Source organism: Chrysochloris asiatica, unplaced genomic scaffold (assembly GCF_000296735.1).
Source record: "Chrysochloris asiatica unplaced genomic scaffold, ChrAsi1.0 scaffold00011, whole genome shotgun sequence".
Classification (NCBI taxonomy): Eukaryota; Metazoa; Chordata; class Mammalia; order Afrosoricida; family Chrysochloridae; genus Chrysochloris; species Chrysochloris asiatica.
Window position 1 is genome coordinate 34,968,275 of NW_006408529.1, and position 12,066 is coordinate 34,980,340.

At 49.0% G+C, this 12,066-nt stretch overlaps 1 protein-coding gene across 1 annotated transcript in view; it reads right to left on the minus strand.

Annotated features, from left to right (window-relative positions):
• The window catches only part of LOC102810911 (dual specificity protein phosphatase 4-like), a 16,739-nt gene extending 7,756 nt beyond the window's left edge, over positions 1-8,983 (minus strand). The window contains exon 1 of the mRNA XM_006834486.1: positions 8,150-8,983. Within this exon, the coding sequence (XP_006834549.1) occupies positions 8,150-8,582 (433 nt within the window). The 5' untranslated portion in view covers positions 8,583-8,983. The remainder of the gene's footprint in view (positions 1-8,149) is intronic.
• Positions 8,984-12,066: the final 3,083 nt, after the last annotated feature.

Genomic DNA, 12,066 nt, shown 5'->3' on the forward strand with positions numbered 1-12,066 from the left:
GGTGGGGTCTGTGGTTGTTTCAGCACCCATAAGTCTCACTGTGGTGGACTGCATGAGGCTAGAAGTTAGGCCACTAGTATTTCAAATACCAGCAGGGTCACCCGTGGTGGGGTTTTACAGACTTAGACAGACTAGGAAAAAAGACCTAGTGATCTTTTCCCAATAACTAGCCAATAGAATCCTTAAGGATCACAAGAGAACAGTTTGTTTCTGATGTAATGCTGGAAGATGAGTCACATAGGTTGGAAGAATCAGGAAGATGGCACACGACCTGGCAATGTTTTGTTCTGTTGTACTTAAAGTTGACATGAATCAGAACTGATGCCACAGCAATTAACAATACTGATTGTTACCAAAAGGAACTCCTTCTGGTGGGCCAACAAGCTCTACATACGCCAGGGCCAAGGAGGAGAACAGTACATGCTGATGGTCCAGAGGACACAGAATAGGTGGTGTAGATGGATGTGGGCAACTTAGAACAAATGACTCAAATCCACACCCTACAAAGACCACATACTAGGGTATCATGGGCATCCACATTACTAAAAAAAAATTATAGCTACTATACTATTAAGAAGGAGCTCTGGCAGTGTAGTGGTTACGAATTGGGCTGTGAGCTGCAAGGTCAGCAGTTTGAAACCACCAGCTGCTCCGTGGGAGAAAGATGAGGCTTTCTGCTCCCGTAAAGATTTACAGTCTCAGAAACCCTGTACAGGGTCGCTATGAGTTGGAACTGACTCCACAGCACAATACTATTAAGAGTGAATGCTTACTATATGTCAGCCCCTCCACCAAGAACACTGTTTCCTCTAACTAGCCCCAATTTTACAGAAAAGGAAACTATGGTGTGGGGCAGGCAAAGAACCCAGGTAAGTAGGGAAAGGGGGCTTTTTTTCTGCACTGCCTGTTTGTAATTTCATAGAATTTTTGTTCAGGTATATACTTGTATATGTTTATATATTATGCCCCTACATAAATTGAAATGTGTTTCTGTGTGTAGCGTCAAAAAAGATTGCTCTAAGTCTTCTTCCCTTCAGTACTTTCTTTCCATCCTTAGATCTGTGCATGCTCATATCCACACTCCTTTGTCTAAGATCTAAATTTAGACCATCAGGTTTTATCCAAAACAAATAACCCAAAACCGATTGCCATTAGTCAATTCTGATCAGACAGAGCCTTACCTTTCTCGCATGAAATGATGGGTGGGTTTGAACTGCCAACCTTGCAGTTAGGAACACAACGCCTACCTTACAGTGCCACCAGGGCTCCTTAAAACTCATAATAGGAAGACTTATTCCCATGGAACACAAAGGGGCTGGGCTCTATTCTAGCCTCAGGTAAGAAACAGGAACATGGAGACAGGAGGTCTGGGTGCCAATCCCAACTCAAGCTATGGGATCTGGAATAAGCACATTTCTTCCAGAACCCTGTAAATTCTCAAAAATGTAAGGAGTTCTTACTATAAGATCTCTAAGTTCTACTACTCTGTGATTCTGAACATTTAGGACCTATTTGCAAGTCCTGGTGTGGCGCTGTGGGCTAATGCATCAGGCTGCAATGTTTGAACTACAAGGTCGGTGGTTCAAGCTCACCAGCTTCTCCTTGGAAACCCTATACAGGGTTGCTATGGGTCGGAATCAACTCCACGGCACTTAACAACAACAACATTTGCAAGCCTTGCAAACTGAGGCCCGTCAGTTTTACCAGCTCTAAAGCCAACGCGTACCTGAGGTTGGCATTTTTATTTTCTAAATAAAATTTCCTAACAGATACACCAATTAATTCTGACCTGTTTTTCTTCTATGTCCTGTGAAATGTAATTCCATAACAGATATTTTTTAAAATTAAATTTGACCTATTTTTCCATGTCCTTATTTAAAAAATACTTTCACTTTGAAAGCTCTTTTTTTTCCTCTTTAAAACTTAGAGTCTGGTAAGGAGCTCTGGTAGCGTAGTGGTTACGAATCGGGCTGCGAACCTTAAGGTCAGCGGTTCGAAACTACCAGCTTTTCCGTGGGAGAAAGATGAGGCTTTCTACTCCCGTAAAGATTTACAGCCTCGGAAACCCTGTACAGGGTTGCTATAGGTGGGAACCGACTCAACTGCACTTAACAACAACAACAACAACAACCGGGGCTGGGGGGAGGGGACGACATGATTTCCACCAGGGTTTCTTAAGGAATAATCAGATCTCTAGTTAACTCACCTGAGCTTTTCTTTTTTTCTCACAAGCCAGGTGATTGTTAAAGGTTAGTGAAAATTGATGGCCTGCTGGCTGTACAGTCTCTGAAATGCCTGCCCTCCCATGCAGCGGCTGAAGCGTATGTATATGAAAGTGCTTTGTAAAAGGCAAATTTCTAATATCACCATAATAGGCTCTATGGTGGTGACTACAGACTTGCATCCTAATGTGGCCTACACTTTTTACCATTAACCACTTTTTACCATTAACCTCTTAAAGCCAGTTCAGACACCTTGCTATTCTGGGACATCCTATCAATACAAGGCTGTTGGCACCAGGAAAGTCTGGGTCATTTGAAGGTCATTTACCTTTAAGAACTTCCCTGGATATGGGTGTTCTAGGCACCCATGAGTGGGTGGCATTTGAAATCTACTTAAGTGGGCTTCTCTCCTTGGGACTCCATCCATAGGGAGACCTCCTTGGCTGCTGGCTGGCTGGCCCCTAACACCGTGCTGGGTCTTGTTTGCTATCAGCTTTGCTCAGCTAGCTGGCTTTCGTTTGAGAGCGAACTTTTCTTCCTGACATGCTTCTTCTTGTGAGCTGGGCACTGCCTCCCAGTAAGGAAACCAGCTATTTGGTTTCAGATGTTCTGAATTTTTAAAAGGAATTTATTGTCTCCTTGAAAGGTCAGTCACCCTTTCTCCCTCCCTCAGCCTTCTATGCAGCCTGCCTCTCCTATTAGCAAGTCTAGGAAAGCTCCCGTGGTCTTTATGATGATGAAATCTTCACTCTCCCTTTACACATTCCCACTCGGCCTAGTGACTTTGTTGGTTTCAAACATCTAGTTCAAATGATGTAAAATCTAGTGAGTTTACTTCAGTTGTCATTTAAAAAATTTTTTAGTTGTTGTTACTAAGTGACTTTGATTTACTTATAGGGTTCCCAAGGAGTGGCTGGTGGGTTTGAACCTCTAGCCTTAGGGGTTAGCATACAGTGCTTATTCTACAGTGTCATACTAGGATTCCATTTTCATTTTAGCTATAGTTGTTGTTGTTGCTGTGGACTGTTGAGTCAGTTCTGACTCTTGGCGACCCTGTATAGGGTGTCAGAGAGTGGTTGGTGAGTTTGAACTGTGAGACCTTGGGGCTAGCAGTCCAATGCTTGTCCTAAAGCGCCATGTTGAAAATTATCTTGAAGACCTATCATTTTATAATTGGAACACTTCCCATCCTAGGCTGTTCTGGGCATTGTGTCATCTTTTCAGTCATTGCAACCTCAGCATCACCCAGAGCTCTGCTACGTGATGTAACTGACCTGGGAACTAGGATGGACGAATGGAGGGAGACAGAGGGCTGGAAGAGAGAACACAGTCACCAGAACTGTCAGGGCTGTCACCCTCTGCTCCCCCAGGTTCACTGGTGGGAGAAGTGGCTGTTTTCACAAAAGTGAAACGTCAGAGGCTGTATGATCAATTCTGGGGACTAGCAGGTACACAAATTCCAACTTAGAATGAAAAAGTGGACTATCTTATGGCTCTCCCAAGTTTTCACAACCACTCCAAGTCAGCTTGTAAATGAGAACAACAATGCTGAGATGAATTTTAGACAGGGAGAAAGCAAACTAATGTTCTTTATACTTGAAATCTTTTTACATAACAGACTGATTTGTTACGGAAATTTGGGGGATATGACAGTTAAACAAGAGAATGACTTCTATTGGGGTAAGGAAGGACTCTTTTTGTCTTTATTTAATGCCAGGGGAGACAAAATCTCGAATCCAAAATTTCTGAAGGAGAGAAAAAATAATTTTGATGGTGGTGGTGGTGGTGGTTGTATGCTGTGTTGTCGAGAAGGTTCCAACCCATATCTAACCTGTATAGGGTCTCTGATAGTGTAGTGGTTATGAATCGGGCTGCTAATCTCATGGTTAGCAGTTCGAAACTACCAGCTGTTCTACAGGAGAAAGATGAGGCTTTCTATTCCTGTAAAGATTTACAGTCTCAGAAACCCTGTACAGGATGGCTATGTCTATGAGTCGGAACCGACTCCACAGCACATAATAACAACATAGGGTTTCTCAGTCCGTAAATCTTAAGGGAGAAGAAAGTCTCATCTTTCTGCTGAGGAGTGACTGGGAGATTTGAACTCCTGATTTTGGGATTAGCAGCCCAGCTCATAATCCACTAAGCAACCAGGGCTCCTATATACCATGATAATGTCTAAAAAATAGAAATTTCTAAACTGTCCCTAAAAATGCTTTGTTGTTGTTGTTAATCAGTGGTTTACAGGGTTTTAAATGGAAAGATTTGGGCTAAGGAGGGAAGGGAGGCGTTTACCCCAATAGAAATCTTTCCCTGGCAAAAAAAATCAGGAAATACTGTAGTGATTTTGATGATTACTTTTAGCAAAACGTGAGCAATACTGGGAAATTTAAAGGTTAGGCAACATTCTGTTAATATTAAGCAACTGCTTACTCCTGTTTTTAACTATGAATTTTTGCTTGTGGTATATCAGTTAACAACAACAACAACAACAACATATCAGTTTAAACTACCTTCAATGAGTAACCAACCAATGGACCTTTCAAAGTAGCAGAAATATAAAACTGGATTTTAAAACTCAATTAATTAGTAGAACTAAATCACCTTTGACTAGAAAGGATAATATAAACTTCTGAAAACACCCTGCCGTTTTTTACTGTCCTCCCAGGATGGTGGTGGTGGTAGTTATGTGCCATGGAGTCGGTTCCGACTCATAACGACCCTGTACAGAGTTTCCGAGGCTGTAAATCTTTACCGGAGCGGAAAGCCTCATCTTTCTCCCACGGAAAAGCTGGTAGTTTTGAACTGCCGACCTTAGGTTCGCAGCCCGATTTGTAAGCACTACGGTAGACACCAACAGTAAGGGTCTTCCACCAATTTAATGTCCTCCCCACTTGAACCACCCCACATGAAGGGAGACAGACACAGAAAGGTCCATTAGCTTGAAAATAAAATGAACAACTCCAGTGGGAACAAAATTACCTAAACCCTAATCGATTCAGGCATTTTCTAAAGATAATCTACGGAGCTTTTCATGCCTGTTTCCCAATGCGGTCCCCTTTAGGTTCCTGCCCACACAGCCCCCTCCCCTGAAACCCACATCTCCTTGCTGCACTGGAAGCCGTGTGTCTCTGGAGAGTTTGGATCCATTGATTTCCTCACTCAGACTGCCTCTTCCCCACAGGACTGTTGGAACAGATGCTTACTTTTTCTTTCTGCCCTCTCTGGGGAGGCCTTTTCATGAGCAGGCAGAGAGAAAGAAGAGGAAATGCGTTAAAGATGACCTCGGCCTAGCACATATCAAAATAAGCGAAGTTAAACAATATATGGCCCAGTTAACCCATAGCTGTTGTTTGATCGCCAATACAGAACGACAAAAAGCTCTGAGATTTTTAGGCAGCTGCTCCCAATGTCAGGCTCTCTATGCTTGTGAATACATATCTGACCCTCTCCTGGCTGCTTCCAGAGCATAATCCAGAGCTAAACTTTCAGCCCAGGCTTGGTCAAGGTGGTTGTGGTTATGTGTCGTGAGTCGGTTGCGACTCAAAGCGACCCTGTACAGGGTTTCCTAGACTGTAAATCTTTACGGGAGCAGAAAGCCTCATCTTTCTCCCGCGGAACAGCTCATATAGTTTCGAACTGTTGACCTTGAGGTTCACAGCCCGATTCGTAACCACTATGCTACCAGCCCAGGCTTAGACACTTTCATCTCAGAGGATGTCGACTTCGAAATGCAGAGAGGGTCATCCCACCCAGTTCAGTCCTCATCAGGGCAAACAGGAGGTTGCTGCAGACCTGGGGAGGGAACGTGTGCACTCTGGAGACTGCCTTCAGAACACTCCTTTTCCGTTGGCCTCACCACCTGCCAGGGGACTGTCACATTACCCAGAGGCAGCCTGTCCTACCCAGAGCTACATTATTAACATTTGCCTCGATGAGCAGCTCGCCCACAGGACGACTCTAGGAATCCGTCTGGTTCCTGGCCCTCCTGGCTCTCCGAACCGGATCTTATTGGGGGGCTGGGGGAGGTGCCGCGAGAAAAGGGAATCTTAAAAACAAAACAGCGCCGCCGCCGGAAGCCCAGGGGCCACGGCCTGAGCTACTGCTCTAGGGCAGTCCCCTCCGGAAGAAAAACAAAACAAACCCAGACTCCACGTGGGGCTACAATTCAGGCCCAGACCCGACTCGAGAAGGATCCTCGTATTAGTATTAGTTCACAAGGAAAGGCGAGCGTTCAGGTTCTAGGGATGTTTTGTCTCATCTTTTCCACGAGCCTCTGGAAAGGGAGAACAGTTCTTGTTCAAACAATAGCGCGGCCAGCACACTGTGGTGGTACCACCAGTAACTGGACACAGGGATACGAGGGGCGGGCGCCGGGCGCGGGCTCCTGGCACACACAGCTCAGCGCCCGAGTTGGCTGCGGGTCCTTCCGGTGAAACCCCTTCCTGACACTTTCTCTTAATGCGCTTTGGAGATAAAGGAGGGCTCGTCTTAAGTGGAGGTGCAAAAGGTAGCCCTCATGGAAAAAAACAAAGAAAAATCAGCAAAGTCGCCTTGGTAGTTCAACCAAAGGTCAACAGCAGCATTTCCCCAGCAGCTGACAGGTCAAATGGTCAGGAAACAACTGCCGAGAACAAAGCTCCTCGCTGTTCACCAGGGGGCAAACTTATCTCGTCGGCCTAAGCAGTTTTGTTGTGCTTTTTAAGGAACGGGTTGGGGTGGGATGAGGTTTCCGTCTCCCCACCCTCATCTCCCTTCCTCTAATGTGAATGGGTCTAGTTCGGAGAGAAAAGGGAGGAGGGGGCAGGGGGTGCCTTTAGGGAAAGGAACGACTCCCTGATAGCGGAGGTCTGAACTGCCTTTCGGGTTCCGAGGTGAGATGCGGGAGAGCGCGAAAGAATGCACGGAATGCGGCAGAGGAGGAAGGGACACTGGGTGGCTGGACTCGCTCTGCTGGCTCCCCAGCGCGAGGGGCTCCTAGGGCCGCGGTTCGACCGGTTTGTGCAGGTGCGGCCGCCCGCTCGGCCGAAGTCGGCTGTATAGTCCCTCCAATTCCTTTGATACGATGCTGGTCTTTGGTGAGTTCTGACTTCTGAATTTGACGAAACATCCCTCCCCGAAAAAAGGTGACGAGTTTCTCCAGCTTTCACTTAAATCTAGCACGCGCCGCCATCGGATATTCTAGAATTGTATCTAAACAAAAGATCGGAACTCTCCGCTGTTCAGTTTTATGGGAGAGGGAAGAGGCACCATGTCCTAGTATTGCTTTCCCCATGTATTCAGTTCTATGGCCTCCCGCGATCTCGCCCAGTGGCGGGAGGAGTTGGCCACCTACCAGGAAGAGCTCAGAATTAGGCACAGGGAGAAAAGATACAAATCGCTCCATACAACGTCTGCAACCCAGTTCTTCATTTAAGGACGGCTGGTAAAAATCAAGCAAGCGTGGCCGATCCCACCTGGACGACCACCCTGCTTTCCAGCTCTCGGCTTCTCCGGGTCGGACTCAGTGCAGGGTCGGGGCAAGCTAAACGAACAGGCCTATCTTGTGGTGCTTAGGAGTACTTCTCTGTACTCACAGAGGGGCCGCACAAAGCTGTAGCTTCACCAGCGAGGCAAGAACCGTTAGTGCGTGTAAATAAACGCGGAATCGCCTGGAAGGGTGAGGGCAGGTGACTAGGGGGAACGTGCCGGTACAGCCCCTGAAGCCTTTAGAAGCTCGCACACAAGCACAGAAACACACAAAACCTTGTAAATCACGCACAAAAGAGCGCACGGGGATTCTTGCAGCCACGAGTCATTCGGAGCACTCCTTTCCCTGTCCACTAAGACGCAGATCGCCTAAGCTCCTAACACACACGTACACACACACACAAACACACACTCCAGTTCACAGCCCGCCGCGCCTGGCGCTCGGCGCCCGCGTTTACCTTTGAGCAGGCAGATGTCTGTACGCTCGGCGTTACGACGCAACGCCTGCACCACCAGTGACACGGTGCTGTCTTCCCGGAGGCTCTCGGCGCGCGGGCTGCGCTCATCGTAGACTATGACCGCCGAATAGAGGCCGGAGCGCAGGCGAGCGCGCACCTCCTCCTCGGCGGGCAGGATCTGCTCCAGGCTCACGGAGCCCTTGGCCCGCCGCCGCACGATGGTGTTGCAGCGAACATTGACCGAGCCTCGGATGTAGCCGGCGCTGTGAGCCAAGAACGGTCTGCAGTCCAGCAGCAGGCACTTGCCGCCACTCAGCAGACCCAGAGCGCCGTGGTTGCCGCTGCCTCCCGCGCCACCGCCGCTCTCGTCCCGGTTCATCAGTCTTTTGAGCACGCTGCAGTCCATCTCCTGCAGCTTTTCTACCGTCACCATGGTCGCGGGGAACCGCGGCTGCTGGGAGCCTGAGAAGCGAAGGAGATCCCGGCCGGCTTTGGTTCCTGGAACGGGCGGAGGAAATCTAAGGGATAGCTCTTACTGAAGTGGCTGCCAACTTGGTTCCCAGGGGCTACGGCGGGAGATCCTCTTCTCCCCAGTCCCCTTCCTCCCGCAGTCTCCCGGTTACATAGCAGTTCGAGCGGCCTCTGGCGCCAGGCAGGACTGCGCACGGCGCGGAGGAGGAGGTGACAGTGAAGGGGAGTGTGTTTACGAGAGAGAACCAAGGGTTCCCTACAGTAGTTGCCTCTATTGTATTGCCTGCGATGCTTGTTCTGCAGCCGCCGGCGCTGCCTTTCCGGCCGCCGTTCCCTACACGCCGTCGGAGCTTCGCGGACTGCTCCAACCAGAGTTTTCTCTTCTGCTTATAGATTTATTAAAGCTCCTCTGCTCTCCCCCGGGAGAGGTGGGGGAGAGATTCATTACTACTTCGTGAGGCCCCGCCTCTTTCCTTTCTCGGCCAGGCTTCCCCCTCCCCCCTCTGCTAGCTCCCGCCCCGGCCTCCGCCCCGCAGGCCCCTCCTCTTGCCCACTCCTCGACGCGTGAATGGAGCGCCCACCGCTTGCGCCTAGTCACGGGAACACGACGTCACAAAGAGCGGAGTAAACAGGCGACTAGGCGTTCTCCGCCAAGCCCATTCATAAATCCGCGACCTAGAGGAACTGGGAGGAGGCCTCCAACCGGCCGGCGAGCGGCTGCGCCAGGACTTTGTGAATGGAGTGCGGCGTCGCCTCCAGCCCTCCGCCCGCCCGCCCAGGCCTCCGCCGCGTGTTTCCTGCCCCTGCACGAGTCCTCTTTCAGCCAATCCACCCCGCTGTGCTGTGTTTGGCGCAAAGAAAACAGCCAAGAAACTGGCCCACCGGAGGCCAGTGGCTGGGTTTTGAGGTTCATCTATTTTTACCCCAGCGCCTCACTCTCCACCCCTGTCAACTGTGAGCTCGCCAGGTCTCCGGGTAGAAAGGCAAGGGGTACTATGCCACCCATCCTGTGAGGCCTGCAGCTCCTTGTCCCAGATTTAAGAGTTCATTCGGTGGCCAGTTGTCTTCTTAATATTTCTCAGACCTTGCGTTATGCATTAGTGTGATCGATTTTCATCTTAAGCCATTAAATCAGCTTTACAGCTTCCCGAGGAACGTGGGCAAACCCCAATTTAGAAGATGAAAGAGAAAGCTCTGCCTCCCCGAAGCCCCACGATAATAGGGGTGAGGTGTGGGGTTTGTTATTTTACGACCCGGAGGGAGGCATTAATTGGCGGGATATTGTTTAGATGAAGGAGAGCAAGTGTGCCACTCCCTTACACGCTTCCTAAAATGTTTATTTAACCCAAGTGGGCTCGGCGTGTTGGCTTTTGGGAAAGCCCTCACTCCCACCTTGCACACGTGTGAATTGTCTTCTCAGGAAATGACAGGGTGCACATTTGGTGCGGAACTAGTCTTGGAGAAATTAACGCGCGAATAATGACCTTTTTGAGATGAAGTACTTATTCAGATTCCGGTTTCTTTGCATCCCTCTTAACAGATCATGTAGATTTAGACCTCCCTTTAATCCCACCACCGGTTGTACTTGGTGGTGTTCTTGTTATGTGCCGTGAAGTCTTATGTATTTAATTTTCCCAGAGGCCGCCCTTGGCAGGGGGTTTGTGTGCACACGCGGTGGAGACCTGATAGAAGCCAAACGTCATTTGCCGGACATCTATCTTGCCAGGCCTTGTTAGTGCGAATTAACAAACGAGGCGAGGGAATTACAGGACTCCGAGACAGACGGGTCGCCGCCTCCATTCCAGGTCTTGCGTGGAAGTCCTCTTGCCCATGACCTCAGTCCTTTTCCACCTTTGTTCCCGGCAGAGCTGCTCTCTCCGCGGGTTCCCCAGCGCCACTCCACTTCCTCACTGGCCTCGGCAGGGGCCGCCACCGCCGAGACCTTCAAGCCGCGGTCTCCTCCTTTTTGCTCCCAGGCCCTGGTCTGGTCCGCGGAGCAACTTGTCCGAGAGTGTCTTTCCTTTTGCCTCGGACAACAAAATGGCCCAGTTCTGCGCTGTAGTGATCCTGCAGTGATAGTTTGCTCATTTGGGATTTTACTGTTTTTCAAAGCACTGTATTAAAATATGTATTGATTAATGACGTTTGACGCCCCTTTACATGTTGTGTCTGAGGCGAGTGCATACCCTAAGGGTTCTGATCCTGAAAGGGGTCGCGACTACCGACCCACAGAGCCAGGCTGCAAGATCTCAGGCGGCCGGGCACTCTGGCTGGGTGTGGTCAGCAGTCAAAGGCTACCTGCGTGACCTCGGTGAAAAGAGGTTTATACTCGTAGTGGTTACGAATCGGGCTGCGAATCGCAACGTCGGCAGTTCAAAACTACCAGCAGTTTCGTGGGAGAAAGTTGAGGCTTTCTGCTCCGGTAAAGATTTGCAGCCTCGGAAACCCTGTGCACGGTCACCATGAGTCCGAACGACTGCATGGTACTTAATAACAACAGGGTTAAGGGACCTCGAGGTCTCTCACCAGTATTGGGACTGTGCCTTTCAAAGGAGTCCCCAAACAAAGATGCCCTGGCCTCCACTGTCTCAGAAATCCCACCCCTGCCCGCCCCGGAGAAACATCAATTCCTTTTCAGGAGTTTTCTCGGAAAAGCATTTCAGTCCTGGTCAGACCTGGACTAATTTCACACGTGTCCCAGGTGCTGGGCCTCACTGGTCACCCTCGGTTAGTGTCTCCTTTGCCCAATGTTCACGTGGTCAGTAAATAACAGCCAAATGGAGTGGGGGTGGGGATGCCCACAGAACAAAGAGTTTTTTTCTGCACCTGACAGTAATCCTTGGGTGGCTTAGCCTGTAAATCCCGCAGACGATTCATATGGAAGGGGTGTGGGCGGGTGCTTGTGTGTGTGTATATGTGTTTGTCCACGTGCTCGCGTAGCCGAGCCTGCGCGCCCGCGCACAGCTGTCTTTAAGCCAAGAGCTACTTAGTTGAGTAAGCGAATTCTTGAGTTTTGAAGGGATTACAAGAAAACACAACACCCCCTTCCCATGAATTAGCATTCAGTTGTGTGAATTTTAGTAATCAAAATTTATATTAACTTACTGTATTTATCCTGATCCTATATAAGTTCCCTGAATAATTTTATATTGTGAGTTTGTTTTGTATTGTGAATTTGACCCGCAGTTCAATTAATACAAAGTGAGAGCTACAAGATACCGGCTATTTGTTACTGTTAAGTGCAGTTGAGTCGGTTCCGACTCATAGCGACCCCGTATAAGGTTTCCAAGGAGCGACTGGTGAGTTTGAACAGCTGACTGTGAGGTTCAAACAGACCTTGCTGTCCAGTGCTTATACTAAAGCACCGCACCAGGACCCAGATACCAGCAATAGAGATGATAAGCTTTATCTCCAATTGGTCTGCAAGTTAGAAGTGGAAAACAGTT